Genomic DNA, 24,329 nt, shown 5'->3' with positions numbered 1-24,329 from the left:
GCTGCAAGCGCGTCGTCGTCAAGCATCGCTGGCAACGCACGCAGGGCAGTGGTGTCGGACCACCCCGACATCTCCTGATGAGCGAGGAACCTTCGTTGGAAGGCTCCCCAGTCGCCCCCATCCGCCTTGAACGCCGACAGCGCGGGCAATCTTTGCTGGAGGACCCGATCGTCGTCGACGTCGGAGAGATTTTCCCGCGCTCCGCTGGAGTTGTGTAAAATGTCGGCTCGGTTGTCAGGCGCAAAATGGAGGGCTCCGGCGCGCGCTGATGACGTGGGCTGCGCTGCGCGGAGGTGTCCGGCCACGTGGCGTCCGTCTTTCCCGCCAATCGGTGGCGGCCCCCCAAAAACGGCGGCAACTTCCAGACTTTTGGCGCGAAGCGCCTTTTGGCGGGAATCCTCCAACGTCGCTTCCTCCACGACCCCCGCAGCCGTTTTTCCGCTCGCCGGAACGGAGATGTCGGCCAAGACAGCGGCGGCGGCGAGTAGCAACTCCGCCAACCGGGAGTGCGCGTCCTGGAGGCTGGTGTCGGAGGCAAGCGGAGCGTCGGCCATCACCGCGAAGTGCTGCATCGGCGGCAACTCCTCGTCCTCTACTCCCGAGGTCGGTGTCCCCGGTACGCCGTCGTCATCCCGACCTCGCTCGTGGGTACGGGTAGTCTTCCTTGTGTCCATACTTCTTGAAGACAGGTTTACTTCTGACGCCAGTTGTAATGTAGTAACTCGGCGGGAGACGACTTCACGGGTAACACACTCTTTATTTTATCAAACTCGTTCACAGGTGACTAACACCTACTTTGTATCTCGGGTGACAACACCCACTTAGTACCTCGGGTGACAAACACCCACTTAGTATCTCGGGTGACAAACACCCACTTAGCTACTTGGCGACTAACGCCCACTGAGCTACTCGGATGACCAACATCCACTTAGCTACTCGGCGACTAACGCCACTGAGCTACTCGGATGACCAACATCCACTTAGCTACTCGGCGACTAACGCCACTGAGCTACTCGGGACACTCCCTGCCCGGGGTATCCGTCTCGACTGTGGGTCCCCAGCCCGACCCACGGGGGCGTCGGACCCCGGGTCCCACAGCCTCGCCTCCGAGCCACACAGGGCCCCGGTCCCCACAAGGACGGCGGGACTAGGGGTCTCGTGGCACTAGGTCTTCAGCTCCGTCTTCGGGTCTTCAACTGGGTAACTCTCCCCGAGTGCTCTCGCGCGTCCCCCTTTATACCCCACCTGCGGACGTCGCTGCGAGCACCCACTTATTCGACCAATCGCCGGGCGCTGGCTACGATCCTCTTTTCCCACATCTCATCGTGCCTCACCACCCACGCCGCGCCGCCCCGTCATCTCTCACTCACGGCGCGCGCGTCCACACCACGCCCACAACGCGTGCCCAACCCCGCACCCCGCGCCGCCCCGTGATCCATCACTGTCACAGTCGGCGCACGTCAATACCACCACTACACAGACACTCTGACACCAGTTGTAGAGACGTTCCCACGGACGCACTCGGAGACGGAGGTAAGTTAAGGGCTTTCGCCGAGGGTTTATTAAAGCTTAACAATAACACACAAGGGTACACAACTCCCAGGGGCTAAGGATCCTACTCTGAGTCCGGATCCCTGCCGGCTAGCTCCGGTCTCTCTCTCTCGTGTCGGATCGTGGACTCTGCCGACTCCACCGAACGGAGAGAGAAGCACCTCTACGGCTACCACCGGCTTCTCCCCAGACTCACTATTCAATCCCTCTCTAACCCTGGTTCCCTCTTCACCCTTCTTACTCTATCTGTTCACACAGTGACCCCGCTTACGTCACGGAGTCTCCCTTAAGTACCCTAGGAGACGTGATGTCATCGCACTGAACGGCACACCTGACGTCACCTCCCCATTTTACTCCTCTACACAGGTAACGAGCTGAGATTAGGAGCACACTCTTAAAGGGAGTGCTCCTAATCTCAGCGTGTTACCTGCATAAAAGACACCTGTTCACATAAGCAATCAATCAATCAGATTCCAAACTCTCCACCATGGCCAAGACCAAAGAGCTCTCCAAGGATGTCAGGGACAAGATTGTAGACCTGCACAAGGCTGGAATGGGCCACAAGACCATCGCCAAGCAGCTTGGTGAGAAGGTGACAACAGTTGGTGCGATTATTCGCAAATGGAAGAAACACAAAAGAACTGTCAATCTCCCACGGCCTGGGGCTCCATGCAAGATCTCACCTCGTGGGGTTGCAATGATCATGAGAACGGTGAGGAATCTGCCCAGAACTACACGGGAGGATCTTGTCAATGGTCTCAAGGCAGCTGGGACCATAGTCACCAAGAAAACAGTTGGTAACACACTACGCCGTGAAGGACTGAAATCCTGCAGTACCCGCAAGGTCCCCCTGCTCAAGAAAGCACAAATACATGCCCGTCTGAAGTTTGCCAATGAACATCTGAATGATTCAGAGGACAACTGGGTGAAAGTGTTGTAGTCAGATGAGACCAAAATGGAGCTCTTTGGCATCAACTCAACTCGCCGTGTTTGGAGGAGGAGGAATGCTTCCTATGACTCCAAGAACACCATCTTCACCGTCAAACATGGAGGTGGAAACATTATGCTTTGGGGGTGTTTTTCTGCTAAGGGGACAGGACAACTTTACCGCATCAAAGGGACGATGGACGGGGCCATGTACCGTCAAATATTGGGTGAGACCGTCCTTCCCTCAGCCAGGGCATTGAAAATGGGTCGTGGATGGGTTTTCCAGCATGACAATTACCCAAAACACACGGCCAAGGCAACAAAGGAGTGGCTCAAGAAGAACCACATTAAGGTCCTGGAGTGGCCTAGCCAGTCTCCAGACCTTAATCCCATAGAAAATCTGTGGAGGGAGCTGAAGGTTCGAGTTGCAAAACGTCAGCCTCGAAACCTTAATGACTTGGAGAAGATCTGCAAAGAGGAGTGGGACAAAATCCCTCCTGAGATGTGTGCAAACCTGGTGACCAACTACAAGAAACGTCTGACCTCTGTGATTTCCAACAAGGGTTTTGCCACCAAGCACTAAGTCATGTTTTGCAGAGGGGTCAAATACTTATTCCCTCATTAAAATGCAAATCAATGTATAGACTTTTTTACATGCGTTTTTCTGGATTTTGATGTTGTTATTCTGTCTCTTACTGTTCAATAAACCTACCATTAAAATTATAGACTGATCATTTCTTTGTCAGTGGGCAAACATACAAAATCAGCAGGGGATCAAATACTTTTTTCCCTCACTGTATGTATGTTGAACTTATTTCGCACCGTAGATATCAACCGTGCTATTCGGAGGTGCGGGGTGAGGACAACAACTTATACACAACAATCAGTTCTAAAGAAATTAGTTTTCAATCTCCGTCAGATCCAGATGCCGCTATATCAGAATTATTTCAGAATGCTTGTCTGAAGTCGCTGTTTGAACAAAGCAAATCTGACTGCAGCTAAACCTGGGCAAGACAGAGTACATGATAGTTGGCTCAGAGCAGCGTCTGCGAGCATGGCAAGGCCACATCGATCCTCCACTGATTAGCAGAGCTCGCCCTCTCCGTGTGTCCAAAGTACGTTGTTGTTTTATTTTGGTAATTTATCTTCGCTTCGTTATTGTTCCCTGTGCTCACGTTGTCGTTTTTATTATTTTGGAGATCCCCCAGCACCAGGTCACTCTTGCAAATGAGACTCCTGTCCCGGTCTCTCGAGTTCTACACCCGGTTACAGACGATACACTTGAACTCACTCACTCAATCATTTACCCACTCACCTACCCTCTAGCTCACTAACTTAACCACTGATGCACTCAGCCATTCACTCACACACCATCTCACTCACCCATGCACTCACTCGCCCACCATCTCACCCAATCAACCATGCACTCACTCAATCATTTAATCACCCACCATCTCTGTCACTTATCTCCTTACTCATCTACTCACTCACCTAAGCACTCACTCCCCATGCCACTCACTCTTACAAATGCGTCTTCTATACTGGTGTCTTGAGTTCTCGCCCCGGTTAAACACAATGAACAAAAATAACAGCCCGAACTACAAAGACGTTACAAAGACATTACCATGGTGATGGTGGTAGTGTTGGTAATGGTGGTGATGATGATGGTGGTGTTTTTGATCATGGTAGTAATGATGGTAGTGATGGTGGTGATGATGATTGTGGTGATGGTTGTGATGATAGTAAGAATGGTGATGGTGATAATCGTGGTGGTTATGTAGGCGGTAATGATGATGCTGCTGCTGCTGATGATGATGGTGATCATGGTGGTGGTGGTGATGATGACAGTGGTGGTGGTAATGATGGTGATGAGGGAGATGGTGGTAATGGTCGTGATGAGGGTAATGGTGGGAATGATGGTGATGGTGGTTTTCACGGTGAGGATAGTGATGATGATGGTGGTGATGATGGTCGTGATGGTGGATGTGATAATGGTGATGATTATGGCAGTTTTTGTGGTGTTTGATGTTCATGATGGTGATGATTGTGATGGTAAGCATGGTGATGTGGGTGCTGATAGTGATGATGATAATGATGGTGGTGATCATGGTGGTGATAATGATGACGGTAGTGATGATAGTAGTGGTGTTAGTCGTGGTATTGATGGTGATAAGCTTGATGTTGGTGCTGATGACGCAGATGGTAGTTTTGACGGTGGTGATTATGTTGATGGTGGTGATGATGGTCATAATGATGGTGATGATAGTGGTGATGTTAAGTAATGATTATGATGATGATGGGGTGATAGTGATAATATTAATAATGGTGGTGATTGTGGTTGATAGTGATGCTGATGATGATGGTGGTGATGATGTTGGTGGTGCTGTTGGTAATCATGATGATGGCGATGATGGTGGTAGTGATGATTATGGTGATTATGATGATGGTGGTGATAATGACAGTGGTGATGATGATGATGGTGTGATGATGGTGGTGATGGTGGTGATGGTAGTGATGATGAGGAGATGATGGTGATGATTACAGTGATGATGATGGGGTGATGATGATGGTAATGATGGTGAATCGTAGGGATGAGGAGGCGTGGTGACGCGAGTGCACACTGCAGGCGAAGGAGCGGCCACACGAACCTCCGATTTGTGCTGCACCGGCGACATCGCTCACGCACGCCAACCTGAACCTCACCCTCTCCCCTCACCCTACCCCTCCATGCTCACCTCACCTCACCCTTTCCTCAATTTTCACCTCACCCTCCCATCACCTCACCCTCTCTCTACCCCCTCCTTCACATCCTCTCCTTACCCACTCCCCACCCTCTCCGTCACCTTACCCTCCATTCTGCCCTCACCATCACCGTACCTCACCCTCTGTTCCACCTTCCCCTCACCGTCACTTCACCCTCTCCTCACCATCCACCCTCTCCTCTGTTTCTTGGGTTCTGTCTTGGTTTCTTGGGTTTCTATATCTCCTCATCCTCAGGATGCACGACTCAGATCCACAATCTTCAATGGTTCTTTCAAACACCCCATCCACATCCCAGGGTAGAGAGGCTGCAAGAATCTCTGCCGAACCTCGTGGATCACCTCCATAGAGTCGGCGCAGTAAAACGCCAGGAGCCCCCCCTCCCAGTGCAGGTGAAGGCCGATTCTGCGGGGGGAGGAGGTCCCCCTCACCCACAGTGCAGTCTTAACTCCACCATGAACCACTGATAAGTTGTTGTTACATTTCTCTAAACACCAGGACGCGTCGCTCCCTCCCAGCTGCTGTGCATCACCACTCCCTTTCCGTGGGATCGTCCCATGCGCGACTCCAACCCGACACAGCTGCGCGTCCCCCACGTCCACCTCCCAGTAGTGGTGGCCCGACGAGAAGCTCTCACAGCACAGTGCTTGTGCACAGCCATCAAACCGGTGTGGGTGATCGGGGCGACCCTGGGAGTCACGGTTCCGCGTCATCATCCTGAGATCCGCAGAGATCTGGAGTTGGTTATGAGCTGAGTTTGTGTCGAGAGTCGGTGAGCGTCCGTCTGTGACAACAGCGATGACAACACCACTACAGAACACCATCATCACCATCATCCACCATCATCAACATCACCATCACCAACCATCATCTTTACCATCAACATTAACATCACCACCATCACCATCACCAAACATCCTCACCATCAATATCATCAATGACAACATAAACATCACCATCACCACCATCATCAACACTACGAACATCAACATCACTTTCGCAATAAGCAACATCAAAACCATCATCACCACAACTAGCACCATCACAAACAATCACCACCACCATCACATTATAACTAACATCAGCATCATTAGCACGATTCTTATCACGACCACTATCATAATTTGACCATTACCAGCATCAGGAACTCATTTGAGGAGGAAACTGCCTAGCAGATGCCCAGGACTGGATCGGATATCACCTGCCACTGATGTTAGCCATGGCTGGTAATCAAACCCAGGTAACTGGGTTCGTAGTGCAGTGTGCTAACCACTATGCCACCGCTCCCCCCACGCACAAATGCAGACACATTCACAGGCAAAAACTGCATCTCAACATCACAATTACCTCTGACTCGTAATGCTGATTATTTACCCAATAACACCACATTGAGTCTCTGTTCAGTAGGGTCCAGGAATGGGATGTGAACAAAGATTAAGATCCCCTATGAGGCCTTCACAGACTATTGGGACAAGTGCTGTTCATGAGTGTCGATGAAGGCTAGCATGGCACACGAGGTGGGTGGCCAGCACGACGCCTGGCCGCCTTTGTCTCCCTAGTGGTAATGTTTATAAAACTCCAGGTAATAATTTGAGGCTAAGTCGACCTCGTGCACACACACGGGGATCATTTATTGTCAAGATGGCCCCATCACCCATGATTCACACTGAAGAACTCACACAGGATTTTGACTACAGGTGTCACCATGACTTGAAGCGAGGCAATGTCCTCTTGGCTGGGAGCTGAGGGTGGAGCATCTGGAGCCCTCCTTGTCCTGTGAAAGCAGAACAGACATGGCTGCTGTTTCACATAGAGCATCGTCACTCACAGCTCCATCACATAGACACTCATCACATCATCATCACACGTGGGATCGTCACAGCTCCATCTCACAGGCACTCATCAAACAAAGCATCATCACTCATCTCAGAATTACAGCATCACACAGAATTACTATTACCACACACAGCATCACCACACACAGCATCATCACCACACAGCATCACCACACAGCATTACTATTACCACACCCAGCATCATCACACAGCATCACCACACAGCCAGTGTCTCTGCCCGCGCCTCGCACTCAGTCCCATGTTGTCGTGTGTTGAGTCGTGAGTGATCGTCGTCTTTTACCTGCGCTTCTCCGCCAGATGCCCCTGTCGGAGAGAGATAGATGCGTTACTGTGGCTCTACCTCCAATCCTTTGTGATCAGTGGAGTTCCCACTGCAACACCGTGTGTGGAATATAAACCCCAAAGTCTTTGCTTATGACCCTATGATCACCACCAACAAAACGGGGCAAAGCTTTCAGAGTGAGACCACTTGATAGTCAACTAAAAACTACTATTTATATTTTTCAAGGTAAGGCCTCGGGAGCTTTGTAGCCCTTTTTTCAGAAGCGACCTGGCCACACATGATAGCTCAACGAAGTGGTTAATCACGTGGAAATGTATAGCAGCCCAATACTCTAAACGCACGTTTTCAAATGTGGAGTGAAAAACTGGAGGATCTGGATAAAAAATCCACGTGAACATGGAGGGAGACATTAAAACTCCAAATATATAAGGAAGTCAGGGTTGGGATTAAATCTACGACCTCCGGTATAACAGGCGAAGTAGTTAACATCTCACCGCCCCCATGAGGACCAACACTGATTTGCAGGGCAACTATTTCAGAGTGAGACCGGTTGATATTGATCTGTGTTGAGATTAACTAAGGACTGGCAATTTCTGGTGTTACCAATACACATGGTGCAGGTCTTGTAGAAGTGATGTTCAAGACACAATGATATCATTAATGAGTGTGAGACCGTATTTATTTTAGCATCCCTAATATGAACAATGAAGGTAGCGCATCCAAGTGGAGGTACACGAAGTAAGAAGCTGAGATGAAATCAGCTCGTGAGCAGGTAGATTGTTGCATCGCGTCATCATGAGATGTGGCAACGGCTTGGGGAAGCCTTCATCAATAAGTGGATAGATTATGGCTGATGATAATCATGACTACCGTGTACATTGTTGTATGGTTTATTTAAAAAGTGCAATTCCAATAACATTTAGTTTATATTCACAATGAAACACACTTAATGAGAATCTGTTAAAGGACGGGAGAGAGAATTAATTTAACTGAGAAAATTCGAGCTGGCCTTCCAAATGGAAGCCACTGGAGGTGTGATACAAATCCATGAGTGGAGCTGAGTTCTCAAGCCCAGTGGATGCAAGCTCTTATTCAGGAGCCTCCCTCTGCTGCTGCTGGTGAGAGGGCTCTGTGCCAATAGCGACACTGGAGACTCATCGCTCACCTGCAGGAATGCGAGCGAGTCCCTCTCCTGCTCTAGAGCCTGCAGGCGAGTGGCTGCTGCCTGGAGCTCGCTGATCTCGCTCTGGTAGTGAGCGATCTTCTTCTCGATCTGGGACAGCAGGTCGCGCCCTTTTTGCTCCGCTTGCTCTAAAGCCGCCTTCTCCTCCGCATCTAACGCTGCTCTCGTGCGGGCGAATCTGACCGAGATTAAGGCCTTTTCATCTGTCATGAACCCCTGCAAAAAGAAAGAAATGCCACCTCTGTTCATTAAATATGTCTGGTTCTTAGTGAAATGACATTCAGGTCGGTGTGACCCAAGTGCAACTGTGAAGGTGTGCAGACAGTGATACGAGTCTGCAGCACTGAAGCCTCCTTCTTCCTCTGCCTCCGATAATGCCGCTGTGCATTTTCACTACAACACAATTCGCCATAACGGGTGGGGGCTGTGAGGCATTGAAATCAAAGACCATCGTGAGTACATTTAGCATCTGTGCCATTCTCATTGCGCAAGGCAATGATGATTACGCTTTGTTTACCTTCGCATTAAGCAAAGGGAAATATTTAATTTATTTGATGAAGGGAAATCTGTAATTTCCCTTCATCAAATAAATCCTCAATGAGTCTCTTTTCAATAAAATATTGAATTGGGGCGATAGGCAAATTCCTCATTAAATTTGTGTTTTGAATGTGAGAACAAACCCACCACAGATGTATAAATTAAAAGAGGGGATCATGAACCCACTTGCTAAACTTTCACCTGGCCAACCCAATTCCAAACTGGTTCACTAGTATGGTGTACAACAGTCTATGTGTGATCCATCAAATCGGCCACCAGAGTACTGGATAAGAGGTATTTACTACCTCATCTGACCAATATTGCTAACGAACCCCTGAATCAGTTCCTTATTGGAGATGTGAGCATTGAGGCGCATTGACCGTTGTGTTATTAGTCCCACGGTGTGTTCAAAGCCAATGGAAGTCCACGTTAATGAATGGAGTTGTCCTCCATTACAAACCCTACTCAGGGTGGAGTGACAGGGTCCAGCCCTGACGCGGTACCTGCACGTCCCTACGAGCGACCTCCATCTGCCTCACGAACTCCTCCGCCTTCCTCCTCTTCTCCACGACCGCCCGCGTCTCTTCTCCCACTTGTTTCTGTGAGAGACGTCACCAGGGGAGACTCTCACCCTCACTCCACTTGGACCCCTCCACAGTGCCGGTCCCAGCTCCAGGCAGAAGCGGCCCCGTGCAGTCATGGAGGCCGGGGGAGCGAGCGCTGTACGGAACTGATATCACGAAGAGCTCAAATGCCTCCTGGAACTGGGCTCAGAGATCATGGAGCTTGAGTCCAGGACCCACTCACTCTCCAGAGGTTCACTTCACGTACATTCACTACCATTGGAGATTCACTGTCATGGTACTGGTATTGTTCCCCCCATAATTTGACATGGTAGACTTGCTGATACAATGTGCATATTCTTAGTGAAGATTACATTTTAAGATCGTATGTGATTTAAATATATTTCTTGTTGAAATAAATGAAAATCCAGCCTTTATGTCAATCCACTGCTGGATAGAGTATATCCACTCTGTATCCATCATGGATATTGTTTTACCATAAACTTACACCCACGTCATCGTTTTACAGCAACTCCTTCTGCAAGTTCCCAATGGATTAAGATTCACTCAGGGTCCAAGCACTAAATATCTCCTGCAGCATTCCCTACAACGTAGCCCTGAATGCTCGTTTGTCAAAACGTCAGGAGGTTGGATATACAAGGACCTCAGTAATAACTACTGCAGTCAGTAGTAATAACTACTGCAGTCAGTAGTTATTACTGTAATTTCAGTAGCTACTACTGCAGAGTCAATAGATACTACTTTTAGTCAGCAAATAATAATGTAGAGTCTGTAGATACCACTGTAGACTCAGTAGATACTACCATAGAGTCAATAGATACTATTGTAGAGTCAAGAGTGACTGCTGTAGAGTCGGTAGTTTCTACTGTCCAGTCAGTAGTTACTACTATAGAGTCAATAGATACCACTATAGATTCAGCAGGTACTACTATAGTCATTATATATCACTGTAGATTCAATAGTTATACTATAGAGTCGGTGGATACTACCGTAGAGTCAGTAGATACGACTATCGAGTCAGTAGATACTGCTATAGAGTCAACAGATACTGCCATTGAGTTAGCAGTTACTACTATAGTCAGTGGATACTACTATAGAGTCAAAAGATACTACTATATATTCAGTAGATACAACTATAGTCATTAAATACTACTGTAGTCAGTAGTTACTACTATAGAGTCGGTTGATACTACTATAGAGTTGGTAGTTACTACTATTAATTCTAGATTTGAAGCTTTCGTGACTGCAAGGATTCATACTCTTAGTTTTTTCGGTAAAGTCACGTAGGTAAAAAATGAAATTTTTTATTTTATTATTTTTTTACCTACGTGACTTTACCGAAAAACTAAAAGTACTACTATTAAGTAATTAAATACTACTACAGTCAGTAGATACCACTGCAGTCAGTATATGCTACTGCAGAGTCAGTAGATACGACTATAGAGTCAATAGATACTGCTATAGAGTCAGCAGTTACTGCTACACAGTCAGCAGATACTACTATAGAGTTAGTAGTTACTACTATAGTCATTGGCTACCGTTATACAGTTAGTACTCACATCGCGGACATCACATATTTAGCGACATCGTGTATGTAACTGTGTAATACCAGCTCTATCGAGGCACGGTGGGTGATGCATTGTCATCGCGGATGCATTGTAGGTGGGTGTAGTACCAGCCCTCGTGTGAGCTCGGTGAGCGCTGGGATAGCGCAGTGGCACCACGCGTGGCGTGCAGTGCTGACTCCTACAGGAGGGAGTGTGGGAGTGTCAGCCATGGGATAAGGTTACCCTAGGCCATGGCACTCTGGTTGGCCCTGGAAGGCACGTGACCAGTAAGATCTACACAAGGGCGCCAGGAGGGGGCTTCGGGGTGGTCACGTGTCAGGGTGAAATTCTATGGGAAGGGTCGAGACATGACCCAAGGCTTCTCGAAGGTGGTCGTGGCCAAGGGCGGGCCAGCCACGACCCAGCAGCATATAAACCGGGTCCACACAGGGAACCGGGGTTCAGCGTTGCTGCTGTCATCTGAAGATCTACGATCTACATTCAATGAAGTCGGCAACACGTGGATGAGGACTCCAGCTCGGGTGCTGTCCGTTATAGCTACTCTGAGTAACTAGCATAGTAGCATAGTTAGCCTGGTGGTCCACCACCATAGCTTATCTGGTGAAGGGGCAGTAATCCCTTTGTGTTATGTTTTGGTATTAATAAATATGTTTTTCCTCCAAGAAATACGTCTGCGACTCAGTTGAATCCACTTCAACTGGTGTCGGAAGTGGCTGTACTCTAAATTTGCTTTACTTAGCTAGCTGTAGACTATGTCTACGTGCAGCAGACTACATATTAGGACGTTGGACGATTGAAGACGAAGATCTCATCCCCGTAAACAGCCCCGGAGGAGCGAGGTGAAATGTTGCCCATGGAGCAGAGCACCAACCGTCTATGCGACTGCTCCATGCCGATGAAAAAGATGCTCCAAGCTGCACATGGTCGCCTCACAGAGCTCCTCCATGCCGCGGTGTCCATCCTCACAGAGCTCCACGGCGCAGCTCGCGCTAGCAGCCATCATCTCCTCAGAGGAGTGGAGCGCGGGACCCGCCAAATCCGAAGTTGCGTCGAAATCGCCGGTGGACGTTCATATTTCTCTAATGTCGACTTCCCTTCATAAAATAATTTACAGCCACCGGGAGTGACTGGGTGGTCTTCAAGCGGCGGTTCCTGACGAACGCCGACTTGGCGGGCTGGATAGAGGCGGAGGCTCTGAGAGCGCTGCCCTTGATGACGACGCCCTGGCAGCGTTCCTCATCATCCCGCCGTCGGAGAGAGCCATGTTGACGCAAGCCTTCGACCAGATGCCAGCCATTTACGAGCCGCCATCCAACGTGCACCACAAGTTCACTACTTACAAGATAGGGAAAACCGAGACGCCCCTTGCCTTCCTTAGCGCAATTTTGGCGCTGGCAAAGGCTGCCTTTCCAAGGATGGACCACGGAGTTAGTATTAGCTGGGATGGCTAATACTAACTAATACTAACTGGCGCGAACACCATTGCGGTGGTTCTCTTGCATGGATGCACTTGCCTCTCACAGCACAGTTGGCAGCACCGCAGCTTGAGTTACACATAGACATGATATTAACTTGCTAATCCCCCTAATTTCTCTGCTTATTCTCTCCCATAAACATAGTGCTAATCTCCCATTAACACTGCTGTAATGCGCATATGCAGAGGCGATACACTTATGCGGCGAGGGTATCTCATTTCGTCCGGGGTTGGAATTCCTTTCCAGCTCAGATCCCGCCTACTTGCGCTTCACTACATTTAACCCCTTGTTGGAACAGCTCTCTCGCTGGTTCAGCAGTTTCACTGCTATCGAAAGGTGGTAATATATCATTCTTTTTTTTATTTTTCTACCTACGTGACTTTACTGAAAGAACCAAAGAGTATGGATTCCTGCAGTTACGAAAGCTTCAAATCAAGATTAGTCAGTAGATACTACTATACATTCAGTAGATTCGACTGTAGTGTCAGTAGAGTCGGCGATGCTACTAAAGGATCGGTACATACTACTACAGTCAGTAGATACCACTAAAGCCAGTATATACTGTAATAAACGACTCAGTCAGGCTTTTTTGGTCTCTGCTGTGTCGTTTATTTAGGTTCTTTGTATCGCACCCCGCTGGTCCTCGGCCGGACCTGCACAGACTCCACGTGCGCCCCGCGCACGCTCCGTGTGGCCGCTCCGCTCTCTCCGTGTGCCCCGCACACGCCGCCAGCCACACCGCTCGCTCCGTGTGCCCCACACAGTCCGCTAGTCACTCACTAGCCACGTGTGCCCCGCACACTCTGCTAGTCACTCACTAGCCACGTGTGCCCCGCACACTCGGCTAGTCACTCACTAGCCACGTGTGCCCCGCACACCCTGCTAGCCCTCACACTCTGCTAGCCCCGTCTACCCCACGCACCCCACGTGGCAGATGGCGCCGCTCCACCACGTGGCAGATGGCGCCATCTCCCCCACTGCCCGGCATGGCTTCCCCTATTCTCGCTCCGTTCCCACTCCCGATTTCTTCCGGCTCTCTCCCTATATCCTTCCCATCACGTGACCCTGACTCCTCCTTCCCGTACTGCCCCCGTCTCCGCCCCCCGTTCACCTCGTCTCCCATTGGAGCCGAGGTGAGCAGTGGCTCCTCCCACACGCTCCGTGTGATTGGCGCAGGGGCCTGTAACCACCCTGTTTATGCTCGCATTACAATGCTGCGACTATAGAGTCAGGAGATACTGATTTAGAGTTAGCAGACACTGCTATAACGTCAGCAGATACTACTATAGTTAGTAGTTACTACTATGGAGTCAGTAAATAATACCATACAGTCGGTAGATACGACTCTAGAGTCAGTACTTCTATAGAGTCAGCAGATAGTGCTATAGAGTCAGAAGGTACTACTATAGAGTGAGTAGTTACTAGTGTAGTGGCATAATGCGTGCAGGGTTTGCAAACAGCAGTTGCATTCATGTATGGGGTTGCAAACAGTGAGATCATGTCAGGACAAGCAGGTGCGAGCGTTTGGCCTCGGAGACAGCAGACAGAGAGACGCCAGCAATCAGGAAAAGAGGCAGTGATTGGTTGGCTGCAAATTAAAACATGGCGTAGGCACCACAGAGGCAAGAGATAGAGGTGATAAGGGGGAGAAGACGTGCAAGAGATGCTGGAAGGACGCTGGCTTAATGAGGGTCATCTGAGGGCACTTAATGAGAAGGGGGATGTAAGGGGAACATGTGAAGCATAGGAGCGAGTTAGTTGGTGATGAAGCAGTGAGCAGTATTCAAGACAAGTCCGGGACCTCGCCCTCCACACCACGTCCTCCCCAGCGGTGATGGCTGATCCCCTGCTGGGGGCACGGGCGAGGTTGGAGGTGCGGGAGTAGACAGGCTAGCGGAGGAGAGGCTAGCAGAATCTTGAGTCTGAGTGTGATAGACTAGCGGAGTGAGAAGCTAACGGAATATACGGAGAGAGAGTCCGTGACAGGCTAGTAGAAAGGCGAGTAACAGGCTAGCACAGCAAGAAAGAGTAAGTTCTAAGTAGCAGGCTAGCGGAGGAAGAGAGGAAGAGTTTGCGACAGAAGTACATGGTGATGAACTTGAGTAGCATCCGTGTGGGATGCTGCAAATAAAGTGACACAGTAGAAAAAGACAAAGTTGTCCGCGTGAATAAACACCACACTACACTATTATAGTCAGTGGATACTGCTATACAGTCAGTAGATACTACTAATGTCAGTAAATACTACTGTAGAGTCAGCAGATACTACTATAGAGTCAGTAGATACAACTGTAGAGCTATATACTACTGTAGCGCCAATATATATATTACTGTAGAGTCAGTTCATACTACTGTCGAGTCACTAGATACTACTGTACTGACATAGAATAAGCAGTGTAGCAGCATAGCGCTGGCTGCTGGCAGGGAAGGGGATCTGCAGCTTATAGCAGCCCTGACATCTGCAGGCCAGGTGATACACCATAGGGAACATCTGGGGGAAAGTTTAAAGAAGGGGCACGGAGGATGCCCCGAGAAACTGCTGGTAGGTTCTAGAGAGAGGTCGTGGCTGGGGCAGTGTGAGGCCACGCTGGGAGCATAAAAGGGGGCCATGAGGGAGAGCTCGGGGCTGTCATATGGAGTGGGATCCCCGTCGTGCTGTTGAAGATCGTCGCCATCGTCGCTGTCGTCTTGTCGCTGTCGTCTTCACTCGATATTGCGCTGCTAGATGGCAGTTGGCTGTCTCTGTTCAGCGCCGTCAGTGTAAGACGGCAATTGTTGTGTATAGGCTAGCAACACCAGCGTTGGGTGTTTATTGTGCAAAGGATGCTCGGTTAAAAATATATGTTTAAAACTACTTTTTTTTAAACACGCTTTTATGAAATGATCATAAACATGAATGTACTGTAGTAATGGAAGAACTCCACGACTCCAGGAAGTGGCCCCGAAGCTTGCCATAATGTAAGGGACCATGGGCAATTACAGCCAACGATAGTTGACCATGGACAATAAGTCCCAAGCCGAAACATCTCTTATAAAAAAGAATGTTTAAAAAAGTATATATATTTTTTTATGACAGAATATAGTATTGTTATCAGTATGACATAAATATACCAAGTTATTAGTCGATACCACATTGGGAAGTGGGTTAAAATTGAGTTACAAGATTTGAGGATACAACAACGACAGACAGAGTGAGTTAAATAAAAGCGTGTAAAATAAAACTTCACGTAAGTTAAGTACGTTGAAACCCAAGCAATAATTTTCGCGCAACTTGAGTTAAATACTGTAAAAGCGTGTACTAAAATAAGTGCCTCCACGTCTTAGCGTCTCCAAGTTAAGTCACTACACTACTATAGAATCACTAGATGCTACTTTCGAGTCAGTTGGTACTGCTATAGAGGCACTAGATACTGCTGACTCTATTGTATGAGGGTGTGTAGGTTTATATGCCTACTATATTAAAAATTGGCTGGGGGGGGGGGTTAAAATATTTTTGTAGGGGGAGGCGACAATTTTCGGAAACCTTTTAGATCAACTATTCATCCCCCACATACTATTTCTTCTTGATTCAGCACACCTGCAAGCTTCTTATAATTTTGTTGATGGACAAATGGACAGACAAACGGAACGCCGGGATTTCACAATAGCTTAGTATTTGCCTATGTAAATGTTGTGTTTTTTAAGATAAGACAAGTTTTGAAATATATATTTTCCCCCGGGCAAAGCTGGGTACTTCCTTCTAGTAAGATATAAACAACGTTTTTTTTTAAATAATATATACAAGTAACGCGACTTCAACTCGAACATAAAAATTATTGGATTAAGCTCATGGAGGTACTGTAAAGCGCACCTGCTCTTGACACATCATAGGACATGGGGATAACTCATGAACAGGGGGACACTGAGACTCAGAGTGACGCATGGACACACATGGAGACACTGAGACTCAGGGAGGCACGTGGGGACACATGGAGACACTGAGACTCAGGGAGACACGTGGGGATACATGGAGACACTGAGTCTCAGAGGGACACGTGGGGACACATGGAGACACTGAGACTCAGAGGGACACATCGGCACAGATTGAGACACTGAAACTCAGAAGGACACATGGGCACACATGGAGACACTGAGACTCAGGGAGACACGTGGGGACACTGCATTTATGTGGAATGTTGTCCATGTACTATGAATCTACCCTTCAAACACTCGTTTGAAAAATAAATTGACGGGCATGTAAAATATAAAATCCAAACTTGATTTGAAGCTTTTGTGACTGCAAGAATTACTCTTTGGTTTTTTCGGTAAAGTCACGTAGAAATAAAATAAATTAAATAATAGAGTATGACTTTAAAATTTGTCTGAGCCACTGACTGTGGTTTCATTATTATTAGATGTTGCTGTTGAGAGCCAATGACAGAGTTCATCAGCTGATGCTGCGATATCGTGGGTACTACTCAGTGACCATGAGAACCTCCTCCTCACCTTTCGTTTGTCGTGCTCCACCTTCAGAGTGACAAGCTTGTGCCCTCGATGATCCACAGTGACGGTGCAGTCCCTGCAGACGAGGCTTCCGTCGTTAACGCAGTAGAAGCGGTACTCGTCTCCGTGCTCCGCGCACCGTCGAGTCTCCAGGTTCACACCGGGCGACACCAGGACGTGGTCACTAACCGTTTCCAACTGTGGGTAGGGTGCGACGTGGGTCATACAGAACGACATCTCACAATTGGGGCAAGTCTTCACTGCGGGCTTCCTGCAATGATCGCAGTAAACAGTAGAAGCAGCAGCATCGGCAGCCATGGGCTCAGCCACTCGCAGCTGCTTGATGAGGTTGGTGAGCGTCACGCTTTTGTTCAGCTTGGGCCTCCGAAGGAAAGTCACCCGGCACTGCGGGCAGGAGAAGGACTCCGCTGGATCCCAGTTGTCCTCCAGGCACTTGAGGCAGAACGAGTGGCCGCAGCTGAGCGTGCAGGGGCAGCAGAAGGTGTCCAGGCAGATGGGACAGGTCAACTCTCCTGGAGCCTCGCTACCACTGGGAGCCACACTCGCCATGGCCCTGTGGCTCCACTCAAAGACGGGCGCTGGCTGCTGCTCAGGCAATCTCTGGCTGTAGCTCAGGCAGTCGCTGGCTGCGTCTGAGACGCTAAACGAGGAACAAGCCACGTAAATAGGTGACAAGGAAGTAGGAAGTCTTTCAGTTTGATTTGCATATCAATAGATCTGCACTGGAATGTGTTGACGTGTAAGAGAGTACAGACGTCTCCACTCCATGGGTGGCTTAAAAACGAAGACTCGGATCACCTCGTCTCAAATCCTCATCCTCACATCTACTCACCTCATCACAACTCACTTCAACTCACCTCATCTCAACTGAACTGGCAGGGGAACTCTGCTAGTAAACTCGTTGCTCCATGCCGTTCTACACCACGGGATTGTTGTTGTTATCTTCGTCTTTCAGCTTCACCTTTTTTATTTTAAGTTTAACACTTTAAACTACTGCATGAAAATAATTTGTTACTGTCTCAAAGTCGCGTTCCAGTAGTCGAGCTGTGAGACACCGGTGGGAGTTGCCGTGTTTAACTCGGTCACGTGGCTGTGGCTCAGGGTCCAGTTTGTTGAGCCACAAACCACCGGGCGAGGCCCTTTGCTGAACCCGGCACCGTTACCCGCCAGTAATTACAACTAGCTTCATTAGGCGACAGCCAGATTTGTAGAGAAGTCTGTTTCGCTCCTTATTTAGAGGCGTAGATGTGGTGACCACACTTCTGCGCTCTTGCACAAAGTGGGCGGGGGGGGGGGGTTAATGAGTCAGCGTAAGCTTGTGTGTCACACTGTTGGATGGTTTCAGGAGAATCGCCACATCTGGGTCGATCGAATGCAACTGCTTAAGGTACCGTAAGGGAACCGACATCTGTATGCCCTGCGGGATCTCTACCGATTCCCTCACCAATGCCTGAATCTCGACATTGCACCCGCCTCCCCTCCAAAAGGATCCATAAAAAATAACCGCTGCCCTGACGGAATCCCTTACACTTCTACTCCGTCAATTTCTGAGGGCATTCTATTTGAAAAGTCGTCCCACAAGCATGGGATAGCCCGCATTTTATAAATCACAATGGGCCCTTAAAATAACCCAATTCTTCATTTCATTTATTATGCTGTATACAATTGTATAAGAAGGCTCAGCTAATCGAGTCTCTCACCTTTCTGAAGAGATGCCGCGACTCTAAGGTAATACCAAACGCATTTACACTAACATCTGCTGCTGTAATTTCTTATAATGCGAAAGAATTCTGTCTAGAACTAGCTTAGCTCTTATCGCAGAGAAAATCAGACTTACGCACACCGAACTAGATCAGTTAGAAAATACACTCTACGAATCACACTTATCTTTGAGTGCAACAATATCCACATCGGATTGGGAACATGTAGATAAAATGACTGCCTCTTCAGCTGCCGCTATGTCGACCAAATGTAAGGACAACTTGATTTCCAAATTCAACCGCCTCTCAAACAAGAAACCGGACCCACACATTGAAAAGCTAGATGTTAACAAAGTCGTAATTAATCGCAGTAACAGGTCTATTTCTGAAGGTCTGAAATCCGTTTTAGCTAAAGGACTAAACTTTTCAGTCACACCTAGACACATACCAGTTAATGATATAATTGCTAGAGTAGATGTAGCTCTCAAGGACCTGAGTCACATCGCTGCAGACGTAGCAAGATCTCAAATCTCTGCAACCCTCAAAAACGATAAGATGCCAGCTAGCAACATCAGCAAAGATGAGCGTTTTGAATTAGCTCAATTAAAAAAGAGGGATGACATTGTCATCCTCTCAGCCGACAAAGGCAATGCCACTGTCATCATGGACAAAACAGAATACAACAACAAAATCCAAGAACTACTCAACGATGGCAGCTATACAAAAATAAAAAGAGACCCCACCAACAGCCTCGTCTCTAAAACAAAGCAAATAATTTCTGATTCAACCGCATTAATTGATCAGACCAAACAGTTCTCGTTGAAACCTTCTGCAGCCAGGCCACCAAGATTATACGGTTTGCCAAAGATACATAAAGAAGATACACCTCTTCGTCCCATTGTCTCTACTATCAACTCCCCCACCTATATATTGGCTCGTTTTTTGTCTGAAATCCTACGGCCTTTCACTGGAAAAACCACCTCAGCGGTACTAAACTCTACTGACCTGGTATCGACAATCAAGGGGATTGCCCTGTCCCCAGACGACCTGCTTGTCAGTTTTGATGTGGTTTCCTTATTCACCAAAGTTCCTGTACCTGACACCATCGCAATCATTGAAGACTTGGTTCATCAAGGACTGAATGCTGGGGTACCCCCCCCCTGGTGAGACACTGCTTAACCAATACATACTTCACCTGGAATGGAACTTTCTACAAGCAAATTGAGGGCACCCCAATGGGCTCCCCCCTATCTCCGGTTGTAGCCAACATCTTCATGGAGAAATTTGAGACTGACGCCATCCAGACTGCCACTCTACGCCCGACCTTATGGAAGAGGTACGTAGACGACACTTTTGTCATCTGGCCACATGGCCGGCCTGCTCTAGACCAATTTCTCGACCACATCAATTCCATATACCCAGCCATCAGATTCACCATGGAAGTCGAAAAAGATGGCAAGCTACCCTTTTTGGATGTCCTAATTAAAAGGAGACCTGATGGTTCAATGAGCCACTCTGTCTACAGGAAAGCCACCCATACGGATGCTTACCTAAAACCGGATTCCCACCACCATCCATCCCAGAAAAATTCCCTCATCAAGACTCTATACCATAGAGCCCAATGCATCTCCGACCAGGAACACATTGCCAGTGAACTCAAACACGTACGCCAAGCTCTTAAGGCTAATGGTTACTCCGACTACACAATCCGCAAAGCCATCACTCCAACCATCAAGAAGGATCCTGTTAAGGAGCCTTTCAAGACCATCACCTTACCCCACATTGCTGGGGTCACAAAAAAGATCTCCAAAATCCTGATTAAACACAGTACATCAAATCCGTGATCTGGTCCCGTCTGTAAAAGATGTGGTTCCAGACATACAGTACCCTGGCGTCTACAAATTAAGTTGCCTCTGTGGTAGCAGTTACATTGGAGAAACCAAACGACATGTCTCGGACCGCTTCCGTGAACTTAAAGCAGACCTGAATCACGGTAGGACAAACACCTCAGCCGTGGCAGATCACTGTTACAACTCAGTGGGTTCACATGACATTGACTTCTCCAAGACAGAGGTTCTCTGCAAGCCATCTGGCTATCATGAGAGATTCGTTCATGAGGCGATCCACATATACAAACACAGAGATAATTTCTACCGAGAAGATGGATTCTGGCTTAGCAATCATTGGAAGGACGTAATAAACAATTTCAGATCTTAACTGATTGTGTTCACGTTTACGGTGACTTTCAGACCGCGTTCCACTCACTGGCACTGTATTCTCCGCAGGGAATGGATTCTTTGCTCCGCTGCAAGTTTTCCCGCCACGACTCACCCATTGACACGACGGTCAATGGTACAGTGTATAATAACAAATAGTATAACATTTATATGCTTAATACAATGTACAAAGTAATATATAGTATCGTAATTGTATAGTAAACATATAGCAGTGTGATACACATTAGGGTGGGTAGAATAATACAGTGTTATATTAAAATGTATAAGGTATAGGGTGGTTTATAGCAATACAGTATATAATTTAATGTTGGGTTTGTCTATGGCATTATATAGTACGGTGTAGACTCGTGTGATGTAAGAGAATAAATTTTAGATGGAAGCATATTATATAATTGTTACGACGTAGAATTGTAATGTATTACTTACTGTTAGTAACTCAGCTTATTGTAGAGTATAGTAAGTATACTGATGATGCTATGTAGTTTATACTTTAGTTTTCTACGTGGTTGTTTAGTAACTGCAGCTACATACTATTAACATTCCTTTCCTTTGTTAATGCTACCCCCCTTCCCCCTCCCTTTGATGCTGCTAATCCTGCATAATGCACGGGCATAATATTAATTTGAAACCCCCCCGCCCACCTCCTACGCATTTTCCATATGCTAAATTCCTCTTGATATGCAAATTTTTTGTCAAGGCGCTCTTCTTCCCACCTCCCCCCCGCCAACCCAGCTTAAATATACGCTCCAAGCTTGGTGGTGTTTCATTCTTCACCTGAGGACGGCTGCTTGCGTTGTGGCCGAAACGTCGTGAGGATTATTTTATCATGTTTTATTTTTATTATTTTATTACTTCCCTTCTACGTGACTTTACCGAAAGAACCAAGAAGATGATGTAAAGTGCTTTCGTAAAGGTGCTATATAAATGTCATTAAGATAAGAACCATGATTGGAACAGCCAAACATCCCCCAACTATCAATTTTGATTGAGAGGCCCTTGAATATGTGGAGTATTTCCCTCTTGACACCTCCATATCGTATCAATCCTGCTGTATGTGAGCGCATGCCAGCGTTATTGTTAAGTGCATTCATCAATCGTGAGTTAAGTTTGTCTGCTTTGAGCAGGGGATGTACTGTAAGGTATAAGTGAAAGATGTCTCGAGGTACACCACAATCAGCTGTCTCTTAAATTAACCACATACTGTATAAGCATTTACTGCGTCTACCGTGGTATTGTATCATCAAGGTAACGTGTTACTGGTCCTACATGTTTCAGTGGTAAGGACGATGCTGATGATTATGGACACGGATTGAATGATACAATTTGGAAAATGACCAAACTGATTGTCTCACATTTACTTAATCAAAATTAGAGATGAGTTGCGCAACCAAATCACTAGAAATTGTGCGATCTAGTAACCTGCAGTTTATTTTGCCAAAATCTGTGCAAGTAGTTGCACAACATAAGACAAGTCTCAGTGACTAAAATGGCTGCCCCCTGTTCTGGTTACACGACTCCTCACCTGCATTTGGATTGTAATTGTTTATCACAATTCAGAACTGTGCAGCGTGTGATGATGCGATACGTTGCTATGATTCGCTAAGGAGATGCTTGAAAGTAGTCTCGTTACAATGCGAGCAACATGTTGCAGACGTCCATGTAGAAGCGATTCAGTTGCATACACCCGAGTTGCCAAGTTACACGCAACTGATTGCTCGGGTGTCGACGCAACTTAACTTACGTCAAGTATTTTTTTTTCCACAGAGCACAATTCGTATCGATTTGGACAGTTGGCTATGTTCGGTGCGAAACAAGTTGAACACACGTTCGTGAATTATTGATCCTGTATCCTAACCACAATGCAATACGCTGTCCGTGTACAGCCCTTTTGTTAATCCATTTCGGGATGAAGACCGCCACACGCTGTGGGGGTTGTGGGGATTATTTGACTACGTTTCAGGGTATCGAAATAGGACGGTCGTGTGGCGTGGGTAAGGATTTGAAGAATTACCTCTCCGCTTAAGGATTGGTAAGGCAACACAAAGTTGGGACAGAATGAGGATTTTTATTGAAATGTTTATGGTACACCGTCACGTGTCTGACTAACTAGGGACTGAATCATTGGTGGATATGTGAAAAGTCGGATGTTATGTTAACTTTTTAGTAACAGCCAGTTGCATTTTTTACGCAAAAATAGGTTACTCGGCACCAATAAAGTGCAATTTTTTAAAAGTGGGGAAATGCTTTATTATACTTCGGAGATAATAGGCTGTTTGCTAGACTAAGAATACGGGACTGCATGCCATAAGGTAACATTTATGAACACCTTTAGAATGTGACCGTTGCACCCTGCACAGCTACTGCTTCACTGGATGTGGGCAGTTTTGTTAGGGTGGACGTTGTAAGAATGAGTATAGACCAATCGTTATTCTGTAAACAGTTACTAAAACATTTGAAAAAAAAACTTTAATCACGAATAGACGTCGACCTAAAACTCACAATCTCCCGCACAGTAAACAGTCTGGTTTCCATGAGGATTACTGCGCCACCACAGCTATTATGGATGTATTTAAATGTTTTTCAGTAACCTGCATGAAGGCCACTACTGCTGTGGACTATTCCTTGCCTCGTCTAAAGCATTTTGAAACTCTTGGCCATGATATTTTACTCACAAGACGCAGTCAACTAGAATTGTCACAGTACGATAAAACGGTTTCAGAGATACATCTTAGACCATTATCAAAAAGGTCCATCGTGATACCATCTCGTCCACAAATTTTCAAATAACAAATGGCGTTCCACAAGGTGCGGTGGCTACTGTGATGCTGCATATAAATCAGCTACTAATCTAACACTTAACATACTAAACCCCTTCTTGGTTCTTTCGGTAAAGTCACGTAGAAGGGAAATAATAAAATAATAAAAATAAAACATAATAAAATACAATTCTCACGACGTTTCGGCCACAACGCGTCTTCAGACGCTGTCTTTCTGACAGACCTGTTCTTCACTTGAGGACGGCTGCTTGCGTTGTGGCCGAAACGTCGTGAGAATTGTATTTTATTATGTTTTATTTTTATTATTTTATTATTTCCCTTCTATGTGACTTTACCGAAAGAACCAAGAAGATGAATCCCTGCAGTCACGAAAGCTTTAAATCGAAAA

General features: G+C 47.2%; 1 protein-coding gene across 1 annotated transcript; it reads right to left on the bottom strand.

The window, feature by feature from the left end:
• Positions 1-1,534: 1,534 nt before the first annotated feature.
• Positions 1,535-18,089, bottom strand: LOC144952671 (E3 ubiquitin/ISG15 ligase TRIM25-like). The gene is made up of 7 exons (XM_078883146.1): positions 18,085-18,089; positions 17,210-17,867; positions 9,601-9,696; positions 8,543-8,776; positions 7,375-7,397; positions 6,918-7,012; positions 1,535-6,022 (listed from the first exon to the last, which is right to left on the bottom strand). Exons 1-7 carry the CDS (start codon positions 18,087-18,089, stop codon positions 5,472-5,474), a joined length of 1,662 nt encoding a protein of 553 aa, XP_078739272.1. The 3' UTR covers positions 1,535-5,471.
• Positions 18,090-24,329: the final 6,240 nt, after the last annotated feature.

This window comes from Lampetra fluviatilis, chromosome 69, assembly GCF_964198595.1.
Source record: "Lampetra fluviatilis chromosome 69, kcLamFluv1.1, whole genome shotgun sequence".
NCBI lineage: Eukaryota > Metazoa > Chordata > Hyperoartia > Petromyzontiformes > Petromyzontidae > Lampetra > Lampetra fluviatilis.
This window is presented reverse-complemented; position numbering and strand designations above follow the sequence as displayed.